At 40.0% G+C, this 23,325-nt stretch overlaps 2 protein-coding genes across 3 annotated transcripts; one reads left to right on the forward strand and one right to left on the reverse strand.

The window, feature by feature from the left end:
• Positions 1-518: 518 nt before the first annotated feature.
• LOC121302435 (mitoferrin-1-like) lies at positions 519-13,600 on the reverse strand. The gene is made up of 4 exons (XM_041232415.1): positions 12,829-13,600; positions 5,213-5,441; positions 3,584-3,640; positions 519-3,346 (listed from the first exon to the last, which is right to left on the reverse strand). The coding sequence occupies exons 1-4, from the start codon at positions 13,021-13,023 to the stop codon at positions 2,820-2,822; spliced, it is 1,008 nt and encodes a 335-aa protein (XP_041088349.1). The 5' UTR covers positions 13,024-13,600; the 3' UTR covers positions 519-2,819.
• Positions 11,399-17,437, forward strand: LOC121302437. Of its 2 annotated transcripts, none has more exons than XR_005947702.1 (4): positions 11,399-11,673; positions 12,118-12,192; positions 15,835-15,998; positions 16,591-17,437. XR_005947702.1 is itself a non-coding variant. In XM_041232417.1 (4 exons), the coding sequence occupies exons 1-4, from the start codon at positions 11,521-11,523 to the stop codon at positions 16,836-16,838; spliced, it is 618 nt and encodes a 205-aa protein (XP_041088351.1). In that variant the 5' UTR covers positions 11,399-11,520; the 3' UTR covers positions 16,839-17,437. The 2 variants fall into 2 exon arrangements, 1 of the variants encoding a protein (XP_041088351.1); XM_041232417.1 differs by having other exon boundaries at positions 15,857-15,998.
• Positions 17,438-23,325: the final 5,888 nt, after the last annotated feature.

Here is a 23,325-nt window from a genome sequence, read left to right on the forward strand (position 1 = left end):
GCATCTTGGAGGGAATGATTATCGCCTTAGTGTGCGCTTGGTAACAAAATTCTGTTATTTGTTAACTAAGTCACGTTAGGGGCACAAGACAAGGAGCAGAGCATACGGTAGATTACACCTCTCAGCATTTATCACAGGACTTGTTAGAAACAGCAGCGGACGCTCTCTCACTTTCACAGTACCTGAATGGGATAAATCCTCACAAGTCCCCATCACTTCCAGTAGCTTTAGTACACACACAACCTATATATAAATATATAATTAGTGTGCAAATGTATTAGAACACCCCATTGCTTCTGTTTTCGTTTGCTGTGCATATGAAATCCAACCACTGGAACTGAGAATATAGGAAAACTGTCAAAATAGGCAAATGAGTGATGGTCCAATTTAACTGATGACTTTAATAGAGCACACGTGCAACTCATTTAAAATAGTAAGAGAAAAGGAACACATAGTCACACATGGTAAAATGCAGGAGACTTTGTAGAAGTTGTTTAAGATGCCTAATTAAAGCACAAAGTGGTCTAACATTTTTACACACCACTGCCTATTGCTTCTATATCACTGATTACTGAGCGGAAATTGAAATTCTCCCACCCAGAGGTTTTTTGCAGGTGGGTGTATATATAAAGGATATAAAATGTTCCAATACATTTGCACAAGACTGTATGAACTTGTTTATTCATGATGACCCAATCTTGACCCCTAGCGATCACGGGACACTAAACTGACCCACTGAACTCTGCCCAATGACCTTTAATACTGTATTGGTCCTGTCCTGATCAATTTTTGTCATTCAAGGTCATGTGGCACGATGGGGGTCAAGATCAGGCCATCAGAAAATAACACCACTGTACAGAGCATGGGGGGAGGAAAAAAAAAGGAAACGCCTGCCATATGCAGCACATACTTGTAAAAATAGGTGAACATGACAGATTCATTTGTAATGCAAATTGCATACTTTTATATTCTGCAATATATTTAAGTTGTGTCAGTAGCAGTCACAGTGGGCAAGAAAGCTAATCTGTTGGACTGATATTGGGAGGACAAGCCCTGACTACAGAAACAAACCGAGTGTCTGTTTAACACTGTTTTAATGATCACTCATTAAAATTAATAATCACTGGTAATCATTGCAGAATGGTCACATATCTCTTAAAAGCAAGTTGCTTAAAAACTTGTGTCGTCCTGCCCTTTGCGGCACTGCATTCTATTGACAGTGCTATGGGAGGTGTTTCCAATTTTTAGTCCAATCCTTATACATTTGCATTGACGCATACATGACTAGCTTCAGATTTGCACAAAACAGTGGCTGTTTGGGTTCAAACAGACCAAACTGTAACCAGCTTTCAAGCCTCCACTCGTCCTACTGCTGCAGGCATGTCAGCAATACAACACCAGAGTACCAGAGAAGACTTGCCTGTGGGCTACAATCCACCCTATGTAATGATAGTATCTTTTTAATAAGTAATTGTGCGTGTTTTAAGACAGCAGATTGTCTGAAAAGGTATTATTTTTTTCCCCCATTTCTCTCGAACGTTAATCGAGCTTCCTACTCGAGAATACAAACTAATGAAGTGTAATGTTTTTTTTTGTTTTGTTTTTGTTTTTAGGGAAACGGAATGAGGTCCTGCTTGCAGACTAGGGAGAACAAAGCAGCGCGTAAGAACTTTGTTATTTTAATTTTTTTTTTTTCGTTCTATGTAATATGTCCTTCGTTTTGCATCATTCAGGTCTAAATTAAACTGGAATAGCATATTAAACAAACAACAGCAACATTCAGTGCTTAATGGGAATTAATTTACTCAAGAAGCTGTAGGTCCAGCAATAGGTAAGCTAAAATCAATTAACACACCAATTATTGACAGTTATTTTAGGTCTTATAAAGTCTGGTTAACAACTTATTTTTCATTTAGTTTTCCTCATCAGTATAAAACGATCACGGTAGGTAATGTAAAAAAATATAGGATTTAAATTGTGTAGGTTACTTGGGAAATTGACAGCGCTGTTTGTGACAAGAAAAACAAAACCCTATGGAAAGTCTAGGCACTTTTTAGTAAACGACAACTGAAAGGAACGATATTTGCTGGTAATCTTGACATCTTAAAAAAAAAACAAAAAAAAAACTAGGTGTCCTACCTTTGAAAGACTGCAAATAGAAAAAAAAAACAAAAAAAAACATATATGCCAATATAAACACATACTTACTGTAGGATTCTCTCTGTATAAACATTCAGAAACTGGGCTTTCTATTATGCCATTTCTGCTGATACACAAAGTAAAAAATTGTCCCATTTGGTTAAAACTAGGTAAGACAGGATTATTGATAAACACCACACCCAATGAAAAAAATAAAAATCAAAATTGCATTATGGAATTTAAATTGAGCTCTGTCTTTGATTCCAGTTAGCTAGGACATTGTGCAGATGATTGATCGTTCTGATGTTTCTTGTTTTTGGCCCCCCCCCCCCTTCACTGTACCCAAGGTGCATTGTTTAAGAATAAACCTGCATTCTTATCAAATAAATCCTAACACTAACACACTGCATATAGAAGGCTTACTGGAGTGCTCGTTTGCTTACGGCACATGGTGGGTTCATCAGTGCCCTTGCCAATTACTGCACCTATGTACAGAACAGACACAAGCAGAGTTGCAGCTCCGACTAAGTTATGCAGAGTCAGTGGAAAACAAGAAGTAAAAAAAAATTAAAAAAACATTCTTGTTGAAAAACAGGGTCCCAAAAACGAAAAAAGCTGCTCAATTTGCTCCCTATTAGCAAGAGCGCTTAACTGGTTTCGTTTTTTTTCCCCCCTTTTCTTCAGAACGAGGATTCGCCGCTCTTCTCCAGGTTGTGCTTGCTGAAGAAGTACTTGAAGAACTCGTAGACCGACCAGGCGATGGCTGTGGAGGGCATCTGGAAGATGATGCGAGCCTGGGCCCCCTTGAAGTAAGCCGGGATGCCTCCCAACTGATACACAGTCCTGAAAGCGTTGGCCATCCCGGACAGGTGGCCGCTCACGTGGGCGGAGTTCAAGGCCACGTTCTCCTGCGTGTTGAGCAGCGTTTTGCAGACGTCCAGCGGGGTGGTGGCAGCTGCGGCCACGGCCCCCGCCAAGGCCCCGGAGACGATGTGCGTCTGAGGCTGGTACTGCCGGCGTGGGTTCAGCTGCTCCTGCATGAACTCGTAGGTGATGAAGTGCAGGGCCTGGAAGGGGATGTTCATGGTCAGCTGCGTGGTGTAGCTGCGATAAAAAGCCGCCAAGCCCTCTGTCCTCCTCACCGTGCGAATGCAGTCCCAGACGCCCTTGTAAGGCGAGTTGTACATCTGCATTCTCGTCTTCACCACTGCGGAGCCCCAAGAACAGAGATGTTAAGGTTTGTTGGAACAGTGTTGGAAAAGAGGGGTGGGGGGGTGCATTGGACATCAAGGGTCATGAGGATGGAAAAAAAGAAAATGAAATAAAAAACTTTCCCCCAGCACATTTCCATGTACTTTGACTCAGGCCTGAATGAATGATAGCATACATTACCGAAAGCCGTTCACTCAGCATACTGTACTATCACACCCCTGAATCACATTACCTTCTGCCGGGTTCATCACTGCATCGTGGAGCACTGTAGCCATGCTGCCAGCAATGCCTGGAAACAATCGAACAAAAAAAAAAAAAAAATCAACACTGAGCCACTGTTACTGCCATGCAAACACATCTGTGGAACCTATGTATGAAAAGGCAGCAGACAGCCAAAAACAATAATACACCAGGTGAAATTTTGTTTTGGAAATAAGACTCATTGCATCGCAAGTTGGTCCATTCCTGGTTTTATCATGAAGTTTAAAAAGAGACAGAGCGTTAACTATACACTGGGGCTAATAGAATACATATTAAAGCCTGGAATGGGTCAAACGGATATGCGATGGGAGTCTTACTGCCATCCCCGATAAAGGCGTTTCAGTTGTGCTTGAAATGACGACTGTGTTTTTGTTCAGTGCAATATATTTGTATGGGAGTCTGAACCTTATATTTTGCTTCACAACTCTGATTAAACACGCAGCTAGCTGCAGAAGCCTTGTGGCCAAATGAACATTGATGTGGTTTGCATGAAAGATTCCTCTGGGTTGAGAGGCAGTGTGATCTTTCAAAGATTTATCATCAACATGGGAAAGCGGAAAATGTAGGCCAATGGTTACAGAACAGAAATTTTAGATTTTTAGTTCTTGCCTGTAATCCAGAACAGTCTTATGCTCTAAAGAGGGTGAACAGGAATAGAAAACAACAACAGACACAAACCTTTTGACTAACAGAACACAATAAAACACACAGTGTGGGGACTTGAGTAAACTGTGATCTGGGCAGCAGCCAACGAAGACATGGAATAAACAGCACTGGTTTAGTTCAATCTCACTCAGACGGAACAGGACCTTTCATTTCGCTTGCAGTGTTGCTACTGCAACCTTAACGCAGTGCCCACCCTGCTGTAGCTAGCAAAATGTCTTCCGACAGTACCACTCTGTTTAATTAAACCCAGACACTGGAGAGGATTGTATTTCAACAGCGGGACTTGGCGCACAGAATGCAGCTCGTCCTCACATTGCCTAGCCGATCTGCCTAGGAGGAAAACTGAGCTTGTAAACAATAGGTAGAATTCAAGCTGCTTTAGCTACAGCTTATGGGTGTGCTCAGAAAAGTAAAACGTGTGTTAATGTTGACCTAGCAGTATGAACTAGGGGATGAAAACACTTCTGGATCTATGACAGCAACGCTGTTCCTTTTCAATGGAATCATCGTGATTTAAAAGGAGTAAGCTGTTGTTGGTTAAGGAGCTTGCACTTGACAAATCGAGCCATGCAACTTGGTGTGGAGATTCACACTGAAGTCGATGGCAGTTATGTGGGAGCTGCTGCAGCACCAACATTCTGATCCGAGACACTGGGAGCTATTGTCGGCTTTTTTTTAACACTCCAGAAGTGTACATGCATCTATTGATTCAAAAGAAGAATGGCAAAACTGAAGAAGTTACAAAACTAAACAAAATTGGGCATTTCGTTTTAAAGTTAATTTTAAAAGAAGGTGACATTTAGAAACCAACACAAGATGAGACTTCACCTGTGGATCTGCAATTCAAAAGATGTTTTGGAAATAAAGCCCTATTTTTACATCAGTTAGCTTGAGCGATGGTTTGCTTCTTCAATTAGGTTTATTTATTTTATACCGTTTGCGACGTGGCTGTTGCCGCCGTGCTTGATGATGTCACTCAGGGTCCACTTCATTTTCTCGTAGCAGGCGAAGTAGAGTGCGTGCGCGGGCCCCGCCCCCAGGATGGTAATGTTCATCCCCCTCAGCGGCCGCGACACCCCCTCAGTGCGCACGATCCTGCGCAGGGCTTCATACACTCCCCGGTACTGCGCCCTGGGGTCGGGATACAGACTCTGCATTCGCGTCTGGAGAAAACACAAAGCAGTAAAAAATCAGCACTGGAGCCAATGCGGTTATTCAACTGCATTTCCTTGATGACCTTAGACCCGCTTTGTTTAACCATTTGAACAAACCAAGTTGAGCAGAAAAACGTTTCGGCTAGTGCCTTCTTCAGTCTGCTTATAATCTGATCTAGTTTAGAGGGGGAGTGGTGCATCTCTAGCAGTGGAGGCAAGGGGTGCAGTGCCTCCTCCAAATTTCAAAATGAAAAATAACAATAAATTATATATCTATATATATATATATATATATATATATATATATATATATATATATATATATATATATATATATGTATTGTTGCGACATTGTATAATAATATTACTAGAATGATCAAGAAAAAAAAAAAAACAAAAAAAAAAAAAACGACAACCATTGATTCAATATGCCTATATTAACAGCAGTTCTGGCTCCTCTCTGTTATAAACTCCTACTTGTTATGAACATGCCGTAGCAGATCAGGTTACTGGATCCTCAGCCAATGCACTGTCCTGCACTATTATTATGTCATTGTAGCTATAACCTCTTGTAATCCTAACATGTTGCATCCTAGTTCATTTTGTATTCTAGTAGTATTATTACTTGCACTTACTGTAAACTACACTGTATTTAAATATTAATCTTTCACTGTAACCCTACACCCCTGTAACACCTGCAGTTGCCTTGAATAATAATAATAATAATAATAATAATAATAATAATAAAGAGTGTTGTCAGACCAAATGCAATAATAAGATTCTACTGCTGCTGAAAGTTTAAGGGGACCCCAAGTCCTCTGCTTTTTTCTGCTTCCCCACTGTTTTTTAATTTCAGCCACCACCCTATCTAGCACCCTTAGCCTCACCTAAATTAGTGAGAGGAACGACAGCTCTCTCCATCGTGGAGTTTAAAGAGACACCGAAGAATCTGCCTGCAATTGCTACTACTGGACAATTCATGTGCAAACACACGTTTATTTGCAAGGACGTACTAATGTAGATGTCTTTATTCACCACAGCTATCAGGTCACTTCATCAGTTTCCAGTATTTCCAGTATCCACACTCTATACCTGTTGCAATGGAATTCAGGCAGGTACTGTAATAGAGCAAGCCAAGTCAACACCTGCTCCACTTACCCCAGTAATCCATGCACTTGAAAGATTAACTCAGCATGCAGCGGGGGTTGGGGGGGGTAATGAAAGGTTTACAATGCATCTGTCAAATGCAGGTAATTAGTTATAATATCGGTTCAACTCTGAGGATGAAATGCACATAACATAGAAGGTTTTAAAGAATGTGCCATAACAACAACTAGAAATATAAAATTGGCACAGAGATTTCAATCCACTTTATGAGGAGCTTTACCCTAATCCTATGAGCGCTGTGTACGGTAGAGCACTTTCAAGAGCCTGTGTATTTCTTAGTACATTCTTCTGATAGGAAGCATCAAAAGTGGCTTTGATCCAAATGCTGTAAATCTGCTCTTTGTACGGGGTTGTAGTGATTTGTTTGCACTGGGACAACGTTGGGACAGTTGGGACTAAATAAGGAGTCATGATAAAAAAAAAACATACAGACACAGATCACAAAACTCTCCTGAAATGACTGTGTACTGATTTTTTAAAATCATTTTTTTCCCCCCATACTGTGCATGCTTATGCATACGAACGTACAAGAAGTACACCACACTGGTCCTTTTCAAATGATTTTGCAAGCAGCAATGTACAGAAATGAAATGCCGTCTCTCTGAAATGACAAAGTATCAGTTTCATTCTGATGGAGTAAGTGCATGCTAGGCTGGGGATGAATTATTTTGTTAGGAATGTCTCAGTGTTACTGACACAATGGGTACTGAACAGAGAACAACCAAAGATTGCATTCCACTAACACATGAGGATCTGAAATACCAAATAAAGAGTATTACACCGTGCCACTGCTATACACACCCAAAAATATTATCCCATCAATAAAAATGACAAGACACCCCATGCACCCTCTTCCCAATGTATATTGTACTAACTCTCTGAAGCAGTAATTCATTTACCACGATTACAGTAAGTAATTCTCTCTCAAGTAATTCATTTACCAAGGCGGAAGAAAAAGCCAAGAATTACAGTTGCAAAATCACCTAAATTCAGAATTCAGCTTTGCGAGTTAAAAAAAAAAAATGTACAGAATAATTTGGACATCTGGTAAAGGATGATTTGCACAGAAAAATAAAACAAGAGTATACAAATGAGACACATACTGTAATACGATGTTAAACCGCTAAAATAAATGAATTATAAAAATCTATCCTTTTATCTCAAAATACATTCCTTGAACCATTATAAGGAAATGAAAAAAGACTTCCAGTCGAAACGTTCCGTCAGTTTTAGTGCCAGTAACCTTGTCACCTAGTAGTGGGAGCGGCACCTTTCCTCCATTCCATATTCATTACATTGTAACCACAAACAATAAGAGTGCATTCTGAGCCTCTCTTCCTCACCTTGAACATTATCTAGAGATTACTGGACCCCTTATAAACAGCTGAAGGGCTCCTTTGAGTATTCCTAAAGAGAGTTCAAAGGTCACGCAAGAAGTGACAACTTTAACTGCCATTAAAAGAACAGGAAACTTTTTTATTAAAAATAATGAGATGTGTATTATATTGGCATTGTGCAACTCATCAGCATAAGATCAGATTTCTTGATGCAAATGCTGTAACCCTGCAGCCTCGTATCTGTTATTAGCTGTTGTCTAAATTGCTATTTCAGGTTTTTCACTCATTTGTACGATTCTGTATGACACACATATCCACAATGATTAGAATTCACAACCTAGCCTTTTATTTAATGCAATATGTCTGTATTTAATGTATCTGCACTGTTTTTACTGTTTGTATTTAAGGTACTATGCCCTGTATTTCAATGTATTTAATGCATTATGCATTGTTCCTCACTATCTTGTAAAGCACTTTGTGATGGTGGTCCACTGTGAAAGGCGCTATATAAAATAAAGATTAATACCGATTGATTGATTTTTATGCAGTAACCTTAGTGTGTGTGTTCTGTAATTTTATAGTAATGTAACGCAATAAGTTTTAGTTCAAATTGAAAGACATGGGGTTACACCTTAATTATGCCACACTTTAATAGATTTTAACAGTGCCTTTACTTTGAATCCAAAGGGAATAAGCCTCCTTAAAAAAAAAAAAAAAGGTAGAACTGTGTAGAAAACACAGAAATTCTGCAAAGTCATGCACAATAAGCCATTGTCTCTGTTGCTTTACTGGCACCAAGTTCTGTATAAGGAAATAGATTACTCATAGGCTTCTTGCACATAATGGCACATGTGGGTAACCACCAGTACAATTAAAAACACAACAGAATACAGATAACACAGTAATGGTACGCTTAGATGGTTATTGGGTTTAAGCTTTTTGTTCAAAGTGTAAACATCAAAATGCTCAAAAGAGGATCAGACATTTCTAAGCATCAGAGAAATTAATTTAGTAGTGTTACTTTACAGTTCCAGCTACCTGTATACGAGTAGGCAATGCAAAAAACATAAACCTTTAAAATCATTCATTTAACATTTCAATTAAACTCAAGAGATTGCAGCATTAGCCACTAAATGCATTTGGCATGTTATCCTCTTGCTTTGTCATTTAATCAAACAGTTTATTTCAGTACATTCTTAAAAAAAAAAAAGCAGGGATCGCTGTAAATTAGCGAGGAGTTTAATTAAATAATTCCGGAATGTCGCTGCGCCCACTGATTTTAAAACACCAGCTGGCCCTCCTTGCAATGACGTCATTATTATTTGCAGGAGAAGCAGCACAGGCTGGTTTGATGCCAGTCACAGTTGATGCTGCCTCAGAAAAGGGTGGGGTGCCCAGCAGTTGCATGACGGACAGATTGCTAATTGCCGTCTGTTCCAGCAGTGCAGAAGTGCACCCACCCAGTGCCTGCATCGGACCGATTCCTTTCACCAGGCTTCAGTGCTGGAGGCAAGCTCCTGAAGATCAACCACAAGAGTATGCCGCGGCACCGTGGCACGAAGCTCAAGAGGTAGCAATTCACCAAAACAGTCAGAGGGGTAATTTTTTGCCCCCTTGTATGGGATCTCGATTGTGCCTTTGCTAGTTTTGCGACGTGGACTACCGTCCTCTGAGGAGACAGTACAATGAAGCTTTCTGTACTTAAGCAGTAACTACAAAGCACATCTAGTGTCCGCTGAGTCTGACATCAATGGAGCCAGTCATTCAGCAGCCTCTGCTGAGCTGTGAATGGGAGACTTTGTGACATTACCTTTCCTAAAGTAGCTGAACTGGTTAAGATGGTCCGCCTTTAATATAATGTGAACTAACAGCAGATTTATCATTTTTAGGATGCTGGATAATCAAGCACCATTTACATCATTACAATAAAACTTCAACAGCTACTTAAATACAGTAAAGAGGGATGTCTTCACAACCACAGAACAAGCCCATGTGTTTTACAATACTGAATAACACTGTGTGATGACATCCCCTCCCCACTGTATTACATCTTCATAAGACAGAAGTGAAAGAAAATAAAACCCACTATTGCACAAGAAATGTCTGTTGCTCATCTTTAGGTCACTGATGTTGTCATATGTGATTTTTTTCCTTTTCATTGATCACTGGCTCAAAAAGATTGAATTATAAAAACAGACAAAGATGGCACTACCAGAACACCATCAGCCTAACTTTCGGTGTTTAAATTGAAAGTTTAAAAATATAAAATGGAACCAAACTCAGAACAACTTATATAAATGTACACACAACTAAGCAAAGAGAAGCAGTGCAAATCATACAGGGTTATGGCGTGGATGAGAACTGATATTAAAACCTGTAGCTACTGGACATTTTAGGGAACACTTGAAACGTGGTGCTGATGTGGCCCTGTTCTTGTGACTTCGCAGCAAATCTCCATAACACAGGAGGCACCAAACAGTCAGAGCACTCTGTTGAAGGGGGAGCTTTATTAGAAGCAACACACTGCACAATGGTCAGCTGTCAGGAAACGCTGCAGAGACATGACTGCCGTGCACATGTGATGAAGGCACCAATCACGCCACCAGCAGCAGTACAGAGGGTGTGCCTGAATGTCATGCCACGCTACTCCTATGTAGTCTGCAGCGTAAGCGCAGGGATATAATGTCTTTGTAAGGAATCCCTGAAAGCAGGCATCAGGCAGGTGAACAACTCTGCTTAATGTGCAGCATGGTCAAGAACCACTGCAACTGTCTGTCTGATTGAATGCCAACAGATGCTACCTTAGGACACAATACAAGTTACTGCCACTAACCAGTGTAATCTGCTTTTCCCATGCTTACACTATGCATTTCCTGCTCTTCAGCACAGCTTGACCATACTTTCTTGTATTTACTGCATCTTGGAAAGCGCTTTGTGATGGTGTTCCACTATGAAAGGCGCTATATAAAATAAAGATTGACTGATTGATTGATTGATACTCTATACATTTTTCCAGATTAGAACACTATGGTCTAGCAGGGACACATTTGCAGCTTATCTGTGATTTACCTTGCTTGTCTGTGAGGATTTCACTATGCTTTGACAGTAGACTGCAGGGATGGAATTTAGGTTCACACTGCATAGCAGTTTGATCTGTTCCTGGCTTTACTAGGAGTTGAGCAAGTCAAAATTTGTAAGAAAACTGGATAGTTTGTTGTTAAAAACTACTGTAGCAATTGTCTCAATCATCACACAGGATTACCTTTATATAAGATGCAAGAGTTGCATGGGATGCTGCAAGTTTGCACAGTTTTTAGTGTCAGTTTTGTTTTGTTTTTTTCCCCCACTCAAGTTCTGTTATCTCGATTTGATCATGTGTACTGTATATTAGGAGTATTACCACTGCACCACCCTGATAAAAAAAAAAAAAAAAAAAAACTGTACCCAACTTCAGAGCTTTTCAGCACAGAAGAAAGTTCCTGTGTCAGACAGTTCAGTCGTTCGGGACAAACTCCAATCACACGTGCTTTAGACAGAAAATATTTATTAGAGAATGCCGAGTATGCAAAGACTGACAATACAGAATGACATGGATTATAACTTGGCATCAAACCCAACCTATCTTGAGGACTCGCTGCCTGGCCGAACGGACGAGAACAAGGCAAAGACACCTATATTTTGAAAAAGGTGTGGAAGGGGAGGTAGTGGGTTACGATGAAATCAAGATGCAATGGGAGGTAAGAGAAGAGGGTATATATATGTTACTAGCAATCTCGGTTAGCTAATGCATGAATTGTATGATTCAAACTTGTGAGGTGGTGACTGGTGTCTGACCCTCCTCCCCAACTTTAGTTATTAACTTCATTTATATAAACTACAGTTTTCAGATATCGTCTGTAAACTACTAAGATTTTTCTTAAGTTTTCATGACCCACATTTTGGATTTAAGAAGCATGGGGTAATTATGAAGTCAGATGGACACTTCGCTTTACTCTTGTGGGAAAACAATTCACCACAGAACACAGAAACTTTATTTCAAAATCTACCACTACTCAGTGTTTTGCAGTTATGGTTGGTGTCTGAAAACTGTAGTTTATATAACTGTCTGATGCAGCAACTTTTTTTGCATGCTGAAAAGCTCTGAAGTTTTTTTTTTTTTTTATTTTTTTTTTTTTTATCAGGGTGGTGCAGTGGTAATACTCCTTAGACACAGTACACATGATCAGATCCGGATAACAAAACTCAGTGACACAAAGGTAATCATGTATGTAGATGGAGACAATTGCTACAGTAGCTTTTAACAACTATCAGCTTTTGTTATGTTTGACTTGACATGCCATCGCCTGTACTGTACGCACATACTTAATATTTCTGTTAATACGTATTACTACTTAATATTGTCGACTTCACGTGTTTGTAATTATGTCCTACACAAATGACTCTTATACTTTGTTCGGTGTCCTAATGACTTTAGGCTGACATTGTCTTCGCAAGCTAGCATGACTTTGCAAAGGTTGCCGACTGCCTTTACTAGTTCCTCCCAATCTGTAAGACCGGTCTGCACCCTAGGATGGTAAGTAGTCGCCAAATGTGAGACTGCAATGCAACTTACAACACAATCACCCGAACACAATTCCCCGAGTCCAAATGAAAAAGACACGCAAGACTGCATTAGCAATGTAACTTATGGCAGCCCTAACTAAATGAAATGCCATCAAAACAGACTCTTATTTTTGTTTTTGGCATGCAATTTACGGTTAAAAAACTAAAGTTCGGTGGCGATAGCAAACAAACAAACACATAAGCTAGTTGTGTGTGTGTGTGTGTGTTTTGTTTAGCGGTCAGGCATGTGAGTGCATGTGTGTCACCAACATGAGTCCACGCTTCCTTACCTTGACAGAGTCCACCGGGTACATCACCGTGTGCTCAAGAATGCCCGCAACGGCTCCCGCTGTCATTTGTGTCCCTAAAGAAACGGTGACCGGCAGGCTCTCGTAGTCTACCACGTCCACGGTCTCTTCGTCATTGCTTTCGCTGCTCTCTGCCATTTCCAAGGCTGCTACAACAGTGTCAGCACGCAACTCCATCCCAACTGCTTCACACACTCGGGCAGCTGCCAATGCTGCTTGCAATCCCACCGCCGTGACGTCATTCTACCCGGTTACACAACACCCCCGGCGAGCCAATCAGAATAATCACACGGAGGAGAATTCGAAGCAAAGGCGGTGATATGGCTTTAGACGGGGCCGGTTGACAGTGGAGGTAACCAATAGGAAAAATTAAAAAAAAAGGCTCGATTGCCGGGATAAAGCTATGACGTCACTACTGCATGACAAGCGAGGGTGAAAAAAAAAAAAAAAAAAAAAAAGGGATTTTGATCGACTGACGTTTTGACAAATTGTAAAAATTCACAATGTGGGACGCGACCAATAAGGAAACGGGTTCGGGAGATCTTGTTTTGTGCAGGTTACAAAAAAAAAAAAAAAAAAAAAAGTTGACGTGTTGTAAAATTAGTAATGAGGAAAGAATTGAGCAGGCTTTAGAACTCTCACACATATTTAATGTGCAATTAATATTAATAACACGGCTGTCTATACACCATGAGCAACACAAATATACATGAAATAATTATTTCCTATCCCTGGGCTGTGGGTTGAGATTTACATCTATGCTACGTTTGCACTGCAAGATTACACATCATTTGTAAAACTGTATGTATGTATATATATATATATATATATATATATATATATATATATATATATATATATATATATGTGTGTGTGTGTGTGTGTGTGTGTGTGTGTGTGTGTGTGTGTGTGTGTGTGTGTGTTTTTTTCAATTTTTTTGGTTAAATTCCTTTGAATGTTACTACGACTACTACTAGTACTAATATAATCTAATAATAATAATAATAATAATAATAATAATAATAATAATAATAATAATCATTTAGCAATGTGCTCTTTTCAGAGAGGGAGCCCCAAGTCACTTAGTTTGAAAGTTTGAGAACAGAGTTTCCAGTGTGTTCCAGTGATGTGGTGCTAAGATTACAGATACAAAGCGCCGCAGAATGGGTGTAACCCAGGGAGCTGTCCTTGTGTTATGGCAAAGGTTTGGGTGGGTCTCACAGATTAGGTGTCCCGGGCTAACTTTATCATAGGACACCTGCTGGACTATCCAGCGGGACAGCAAAGGCGGTAAGACGGTGACTCAAAGATAACAGTCCAGCTGCAAAGTTCGTTGTTCATCTTGTCCAGTGGAACTTCGAAGTTCTTTTTTTCTTGTTGTTGGCAGTGTGCACTTTTGTGTTTCTCTCACACCGTTCAGAGCACTACAGTTCCCCTCTTTTGACATTTAACTGATTGCACGTTCCAAAATGTGAAATAAAATGTTGAAAATGAGACCCATTGCACAAAGGGTTATTTTACAAACTTCTTCAAAGTGTTGCAGAGGGTTGACGTCTATGAAATCATAAAATCGATGTACTGAGGTAATAAGGGCGTTGTGAAAATTGGTAACAAAAGAACAGAATTCTTCATACAGGGCCGTGGAGTGAGACAGGGCTGCAGTCCGAGCCCAGCACTGTTCAACATCTACATCAACGAGTCGGCTGGAGCAGTCTATATTTACTAATAATAAGATATATTTACTAATCTTATAATATGCAATCTTATAATACAAACATATTGTCAAATATGTAACTTTAATAGAAGTGAGTAGTTTTTCGAGATACTGTAAATACAGTATAATCGTAAATCTCGAAAAACTACTCACTTCTAAATCTTTTGTAGTCATTTTTGTATTACTTTAGTATAAATACATGTTAATTTGGATTCATATGTTGTTTTTTTTCTGACTTTATGTGAACGAAAAGACACACATTTGCCCGTTTTCTCATTGGAAATAGTGATATTTTGAAATATCACTGTCCTGGTCACAAAAGCAAAGTTTGTGGGGAATAATAGCCATTTTCTATACTTTTGAGGCATAAGCAGTTAGGAAATAACATTTACTACCCAGGAACAAAAATTGTGTTACATAGTGTAATTATTACATAATAAAAGGAACAATATGGTAACAATTGTTACAACATTTTTTAAAGTTCTACAGTAAGGCTAAATCAATGCATTTAGTTTTTTTTTTTTTTTACATTTAAAAAACAACACTAAGATATTATATTCACAAAAACAGAATAAGTTTCAGCAAACAACACTTTGCAATGTTTAATAGTACAACACCCATCATATCTTTGTTTGAATATGTCCATTTTTGGTAGTGTGTCTATTCCAGTCCCCGTTCATGCTGCCAAACTGCATGAGATGACGGGACATATTTTCAAAGCGTTTGCTCCCGTCCTTAATCAGCTCTACTTTTTGAAAGAGGTGAAACACTCTGTTAATTACATAAAACTACAGCTATGGCAAAAAGTTTTGCATCACCCTATAGAATGTATTAATTTAATAACGGTACCACGTTGTAGTTTTCCATATACTGACAAAAATTTCGAAATTCATTCAATAGTTGATTTGATTACATGATGTTAAATAAAAGATCTAAATTATGTTTATATATATATATATATATATATATATATATATATATATATATATATATATATATATATAAAGAGTATATCTAGATATATAAAAGTTAATTAAAGAATGGAAGAAACACTTTGAAAATATATGCCTAACTTCAGAGCAAGTTTCCAGGCCAGAAGATTCCATTATCTCTGCTTCTCAGAATCATGTGGAGGACTGACTCCTGGTTTTTAGTCTATTGAAGATAATATGGACTGAAGTACAATATAATGTTTTTGCATGGGCCAGGTGGCAATTAGAGGTACTGTCAATGCATTACATTTTTCAAATGTACTTTTTCTTCTTAAATCTTAGCCCATGTCCCCCTTTCAACCAGGCTCGCCCCTGGGTAACTCTGTTCCCAATGCGCAGGCTCCTGCTGTTGTTGGTTGCAGTACAAGCAGTGCTATGTTACAATGGCTCATTGAGGACAAGGGGGAAACAAATTAAATACAAATGGATTACGTCGAGATCACAAGGTACATTAGTACAGACTTTGAAGCAGAACTTAAATTAAAAATCTTTTTTTTTTTTCATGTTCTTGTAAAGCCCAAATGCAATGGCTGCTGGTGTTCTTGAAACTGTATATTTTGTATGTTTGTGGTGCGCATTCTGACTAGGTCGTGCTTTGATGAAAGGGAACCCCATGCATGCTAATCCCATGCATTGGTACTGCAGTTTTTGACTTTTCAGTAATTCATTCAGCGACCCAGCAAAGCTGTGCTGCAGAATGGATCTATGCCCAGATGAGAAGTTTGACCTGGCTCGGAATCATAACAAAAGCTGCCAGCTCGTTTTATAAACGAGTAGGCTAGACTGGAAAGTGTGACCCTGCCCAGCAACTCTATAAAAGAATCGGCCATGGGTAAAAACAAAACAAAACAAAAAGCCTTACTTAGACATAGCGCTGTGAAGTGATGTACTGTGTAAGTTTCTGTCCAGTATTAAACAGGGTTACAATATGACTCAGTTCAGGCTTTTCAGCTCACATCAGAGTGCTTTCTGGTACTTTTTATTATTAATTAAGAGTCGCTAATTGTTTTTATCATTTTTCTCCCCAATTTGGAAAAGCCAATTTTTTTAAAGCCCAGCTCACGGCTACAACCCCCGCACTGACTGGGAAGCGGCGGCCGACCTCTTCTTTACACACTGCAGGCCCACCATGCAGCCAACACAGAGCCACAGCGTCGGAGGACAACGCAGCTCTGGGAAGCTTACAGGCAAGCTCGCAGGCGCCCGGCAAGATTACAGGGGTCGCTGGTGCGCAGATGAGCCGAGGATACCCTGGACCGACCCAAGCCCTAACAATTCCCACGTAGAAGTGTGGGAAGCCTCACACCTACATGTTATTGGCACTGAAAGTGTAACTGAAACCTGGGTTTACTGACAATAACGAAACTGTTTGTACAACAGTCTAGTCTCCACACCGCAGCATTGCGCATTCCTTTCAACATTCGTAAGTAAAGTTTCGTTCAGTTCTTTTCTCTGCCTTGGCCAAATCCTTTACATAGCTTATAGTTTTACATAGTAACACTTTTTTGGGGGCAAAGTCTTTACTGGTAAATCATAAAAAATAATAAATATTCAAATCGCCAGAAAAACAAACGGTAATCTCCGAATAACGTTGACCACGGCTGTGTTTTGATATGGTTCCTGTTATCTTTGGGTTGCCACAGCACCACCTGCTGGCTGTAACGGCAGCACAGTAGTTAGAATCGACACAGTTGGGTGTATGCTGCATGGACTGAGTGGTGCTCATCTTATTTCCACGAAGAATTTATTGAGGTCTTTACCAGCTTCTCTTCATTGTAGCTTCATAAAACGAACCGTTTATTTAATTTTTTTCTGGATGTACACTAAAGGTTTAAATGATGTTTGATAAAAGCGATAAAAACCAATGCAAACATCACGAAAACGAAGGAAGCAATGAAACAAAAAAATGTAATATATTATATATATATATATATATATATATATATATATATATATATATATATATATATATAGGAGTGTATCCTTTCAATTAAACGTATTTAACACATAACTCAGCAGTGCTAGCCAAGCCCATGCTGAATCAATTTATTTCACCCTGGGTATTTCAAATCCAAATACAGTGGCAGTGCCCTCCTGCTGTGAGACAGACTGCACGCTTCAGCCTGGCTGGCTCTTCCTAGCAGCAGCATGATGACATTTCCAGGGAATGGGGCTTCGGTTACGTTGTGAGTGGCTACATGCTGTGTGGCAGAAGCATGATCCGACGGGGGTAATGTCCGAGCCAGGCTGCGCTGCAGTGTTTGTGGAGACCCGGCTTGTCTGAGTGCTGGTGTAACACAATGCTGTTTTCACTGGAGCCTCCCTCTGACCTCCACTGTCTCAAGACCGAAACCAGGATGATTAATGACCAGCGTAGCACGGAGATGCTGTTCTGCTCCGGTTCAATGTGGGTTTTTAATGGATGACTGTGTTTTGTTGTTCACTGGTGTTCTTTTAAACAAATACACATCGAGGTAGAGATTATTAGTGCAATAAAATCCATTAACAATAGTAATCTTCATTTATGTATTTATTCATTCCTTAACCAGGAATAACCCCATTGAGACCTCGTTTATAAGGGTGTCCTCCTGGCACGATGACCAGCGACAGACAGCACTAATTTCACATCATTAAAAACAACAGCACCACCCTACAACTGTCTATGTTTAGCTGATACATTTGGGTTATTTATCTGCTGCAATACCATATCCCGGATACTGTGGTCCAGGCTGGCAAGACCTACCGACGATGGAACACAGCAGGATCAGTTTCCTCATCAACATATGATGTTCTCCCATCACCACGGAACCTAAACCTCTGGGTGGGTGAGGATCCCTCATGTCCTTTGTGTTCATCACCTGCAACATTAAGGCACATTTTGACAGGATGTAAGGTGGGTCTTAGCCAAGGATGGTTTACTTGGTGCCATGGTGCTGTAATATTTGGACTTAGCATTGGAAGACAAGCGTAACCTGACCAATAAGTTGCCACCAGTTCCATCAAAGCATTACACACAAAAGATAATATTCCTCCGTGCAGGAGAACAATCACCAATAAATTGTGTTAAAACCGAGCCTCATCCAGGACAACTGGAAGCTGCTAGAGACTGGAAAATGCTGTTTATTTTTCCACCTAAGATTACCACCATTAACCTTCGACCAGACATTGTCTTGTGGTCTGGATCAGCACGCCTTGTTCATCTGGTAGAGTTAACAGTGCCATGGGAGGATGCTGTGGATGAGGCGTATGAGAGGAAGAAATTTCGGTATGCTCAACTAGCTGCTGAAGCGGAACAGCGAGGATGGAGTGTCCAAGTTTACCCAGTGGAGTGAAACACACGGGATGGATGGTGGCCCAGAGATGTACCCTACTTAGCTCAATCCAGACGGTTGTCATGCTGATGCGCTGGGGAGACCGCACTGTGGTTGATCCCTGGAGCCAGCATCGTAGCCGTTGTGTGTGCTGATGCGCTCTGTAGGAAAAATAAGCTGATCCCGGGAGCCAGCATTACACTTCAGCCATCAACACCAGGCAGAAGGATATCTACATCATCAGATGGAAAGAAACGCAAATGGATGGAGACGCAAATGGATCACATTAGTTTACTGTAAATCTACGTCTTAGTTAGTGCTTATCTTGATGAGAGCCGAGTTCAAATCAGCATGAAGTTTAACATCTACTCTCTTGTAATGGAAATCAAAACAGGACAACATTTATATGTCACTCCCAGTAATTACTACAGTATTTATAGTTTTACTATACTAAATGCATAGATAAAAAAAAAAAAAAAAACATATAAAAGGTTACATTCCCAGTGGTAATGCAGTTGTTTTTATGTCGAGGCTAGGTCTGATACCTGTCAGCACTGCAGGTCCAGTCCCCACTCCAGAGTCAGTAATCCAGATTGACAAGACCCCAGGGAACAATGGGAACAAGCCCGCCCATTGACTGAGACACGACAGGCAGCAGCTCTACAAGGAAAACAAGGGGCTTTAACTACTGTGCAAGGCCCGGGCCTGCGTAACTGATTTAGATAAACATTCAGTTGTGTTGAAGTGATACGGCTATTAAGCCTGTCTGCATCAAGCTGCTCCTAATTAATAAGGTCCATGAGATTTCACCAAGGGACCAATTCACTTATTCACCGTTTGGCTGTATTTGAATAGGAGACAATGAAATATAAGCACAATACCTTTGTAATGGCTACATTTCACTGTCTAACTACATGCTTAAAACAACCAGTCGTGCTTGGAAGTATTCATTACATTTTTTTAGTTATGCTACAAAATGATACCATTTATATTAAAAGTTGTAATAGGTTTGACTCTAGTACATGCATTTGAAATGCTGAGTTTTCAACTCAAAGTACTTTTGGTTTGTAATAAATGTTATAAGTCACGAATGCTTACACATGTGGCTTTTTATAAAATTATTCTGAAGGATTATGTATGTAGTTTTATGGTGTTATGTAGAATTTATGAATGGTTTTGAATAGTACTTCTTTTAACAATGCCCAATTCAAATCAGGCCATTCTGAGGTCTGGTTTGTGTCAATTGCTTAGTCATTTTACAATATATACTGAGCAAGAAACTTATCACTTATATTTCAGCATCAAAAGAAACGTATCACTTATATTTGGATAAAATTCACTAGATGTGATCGAAAAATGACAAACTGTGTTTTGGAGCAGGTGCGGTGACTTTGTATCGTGCTGGTTAACAATTGACATCACGAAGATGCAGCAGAATGATCTGTCGCTCTCGGGCAGGTGTTCGTGGCCTGTCACTGACAGAGTGTGTCTGGTTATACCGTCTCGCCAGGTTTGAAGTCGCTGGCTGTGAGCACCCAGGACGCCGAGCCACAGCCCTAGTCCACCTCCAACATGCCGATTGCACGAAGGCGCTGCTTTTTCTGCGATCTTCTTTATTGCTTTTATTCAAGCTTGCAATTCAACAGCTGAAATCACTCCCTATCCAGTGTCCAATCAACTATCTCACTAATTAGGTGACTAAGTGTGGTCAAGTAGTTAAAGTCCAGGGCTTGTAACCCTGCGGTTACTGGTTCAAATCCCAGCTCAGTCACTGACTCACTGTGTGATCCTGAGCAAGTCACTTAACATCCTTGTGCTCCATCTTGCAGATGCGATGTTAAATCAACGTTCTATTGTAAGTGACTCTGCATATAATGCACAGTTCAGAGCCTACCTCTGTAAAGAGCTTTCTGATGGTGGTCCACTATGAAAGGCACTATGTAAAGATATTATTATATATAGTGGCACACAGTAAAGAAATTCAACTTTTTATTTTCTAACTCATTAAAACACTTTGACACAACAAGAATATTAAAAAAAGTTGAATTTCAAACAAACGATTTTTTTTTTCTTGTTTGATCTCACAGAATGAAGTGTAGCACACAGCTACGGAATTAAAACAGATCCCTTTGTCGGATGTGTGTTTACCGATAGAAAGTGATCTCCTGTGGTTCAGAGTTCATTCTCTTAGTTGTGTTTTACTGTCCTGCAACCCTTCCTTCCCACATAGAGCGATTAGGGAGGAATTTGCCCCACGCTTGGCTGCTGGTAACAGTAACAGAGGAGTGTTGCCTGTTTGTTTTGTAACTGAGGAGGGGGCTGAAGGCTATGACAAATCCCCATCATAAATCAAAGAGCTATCTGAGAAAGGTGCTGGAATACGCTTGCTTTGTCATGGGCTGTGGTGCTCAATAGCTGGTGTGTGTTTTCAGGAATGACAGAGAGACACAGCAATTTCATATAGGATTGGACTGCAATGCTTTCTGTACTGTAATCCAAATAGACCCTGCAAATGCATAACCCGTTATAACAAGCATATACAGCTCTGGCCAAAAGTTTTGCATCACCTAGAAATTTAGGTTTGAGACATAATTACACATAAGTAGATCCTTATGATCCACATGTACAATGTATGCCAGGGAGCAGAACTTCTATGACAACTTCAGAGCAACCCAGAGACTTGAGATGCAAGGTTCCAGGTGCACGTGCCTTGTTGTCATTGATCTTCACCCAGTTTGCTTTTACAAGGTAATCGAAAGCAGAAGCAGAGGGGATCTTTCGATGCACAACAGGCTGAAAAGAAGAAAAAAATGCATCTCAAAGTTCAGGATGTGAAATCTGCTAAGGAGATGGGGTGGGGGGGAGAGCCCAGCTTTCATGTTTGTAAACACAGCAGAAACATAAGCGGCAGGTCACTGGTGTCGGCATCTCCCCAGCGTAGGTACGTATGAAAAGCAGATTGTGATAACACAGCTGTATGGGAATACCAAGAGGAAATGCCCCGTCTCTGTAGACCCTCTTCCTGTCTGCTTTTTTGTCTGTTCTCATTGTCCCCCACGAAGGGGATACAGTAGAGGGATTGTACCTACAGAGTTTATTGTAGTGAAGCATAGCAAAGTGTAATAAAGCATAGTGAAAGCACGGCAAAGCATAGGTAAGCACGGTAAAGAATAGCGAGGTATGGTAACAGCATATTAATAAACATGGCAAAGCAGGGTAAACTATGGGAAAAGTTTGGGAAAACTGCAAAAAGATAAGGCACACTACACATTGTTCCATATATCTGGAGAATCGCTTATCCGATTGCCATAAACTTTGATGCTCGGATTATTCAGCATCAGTTATTGAGCATCAGATTCAGAGGGTATATTGGTTTCTCTGTCTGTCTGTAACTCTGTCCATCAGTGTGTCACCTAGAAATCTTATGCAAAGTACTTTCATTTTGGTAATCAATTTACTTTAAGATTCTAGTCTTTCAAAAGTAAAATATTACGTTTATAAGGTATGCATAGTAATGTAACGTGTTACTGTAACTGGTTACCTGAAGAGCACCGACGGTATGAATGCTGATGGCTTCACTGTGCATTTGTATTGGTTCGTTGGAGTTTAGCGCCCCCTTGTGATGATATTTGGTACTGTTTCCAAACAGCCCACAAACGCAAAATTAAAAAATCTACAAAGTTACGATCTGGTTTCTTAGCCCCCTGATCAGCACTAATCTTGGATTACAGTACCTAAGGTAATACTGGATAGTGAAATATTAGTGCCAGTCTGGGTTTGTGAAACCTTAGGTATGAGTTATCATCTGATTTTAGGGTTTTCCCTCAATATAGCCTACGCTGTCAAAAATGAAGTTACTGCATTAAAAACCTTTAAAAAAAACTATCCATAATCCAACCTTCGTGAGACCTTGTTAATGCCGGAATAATACAATTATCCCTACACACCATGTGCTGCGTGCTCCTTGCAGTTCATATCTGCTCATTTAATATTTTCATTGACACTGACAAACCCAAAAAGTGACAACTCTGTAACACCAGCAGCTACTCCAGGATTCAGGACTCCAGTATTGCAGTTGTTGCAAAATCTCACTTTACAAAATATCTCATTACAGATAGGACCAGTCATGAGATACAGTAAAGCGTCCTTTTGGATTTCTATCTTCAGCATAGCTTCTTGTTAATTGGTTGCCTGCACCATGTGTTAGTTTACACGCTAACTTCCATTTAAAAGTAAGCAGCTTAAACTACCTTTGGGGAATGTAAACTATCTGAACTGTCAACGTTGTCTGCTTAATGATATCCAGGATTTGTTAAATGTGGACTTGTCGGCTAACAACATGCAAAACATACGATGTTTTTTAAAAATAACGGATAGATCTGAGACCTGAACCCGATTAAATCGCAAACTCTACACGAAATTCAACATTGTGTGTATACTGCAGCGTGGGTTTTTTTTTTTT

The sequence above is a fragment of the Polyodon spathula genome, chromosome 29, assembly GCF_017654505.1.
Source record: "Polyodon spathula isolate WHYD16114869_AA chromosome 29, ASM1765450v1, whole genome shotgun sequence".
Classification (NCBI taxonomy): Eukaryota; Metazoa; Chordata; class Actinopteri; order Acipenseriformes; family Polyodontidae; genus Polyodon; species Polyodon spathula.

What these genes read in the sequence shown, in the direction of transcription:
- LOC121302437 (XM_041232417.1), top strand. Translation starts at nt 11,521, where the DNA reads ATGACATGGATTATAACTTGGCATCAAACCCAACCTATCTTGAGGACT. An exon ending in AAATCAAGATGCAATGGGAG is followed by an intron (nt 11,674 to 12,117) that starts GTAAGAGAAGAG and finishes TTTTTTTATCAG; the next exon opens with GGTGGTGCAGTGGTAATACT. An exon ending in GATTACGTCGAGATCACAAG is followed by an intron (nt 15,999 to 16,590) that starts GTACATTAGTAC and finishes AATTTGGAAAAG; the next exon opens with CCAATTTTTTTAAAGCCCAG.
- LOC121302435 (XM_041232415.1), bottom strand. Translation starts at nt 13,023, where the DNA reads ATGGAGTTGCGTGCTGACACTGTTGTAGCAGCCTTGGAAATGGCAGAG. An exon ending in ACCCGGTGGACTCTGTCAAG is followed by an intron (nt 5,442 to 12,828) that starts GTAAGGAAGCGT and finishes TGTTTTCTCCAG; the next exon opens with ACGCGAATGCAGAGTCTGTA. An exon ending in AGTGATGAACCCGGCAGAAG is followed by an intron (nt 3,347 to 3,583) that starts GTAATGTGATTC and finishes GGGGCTCCGCAG; the next exon opens with TGGTGAAGACGAGAATGCAG.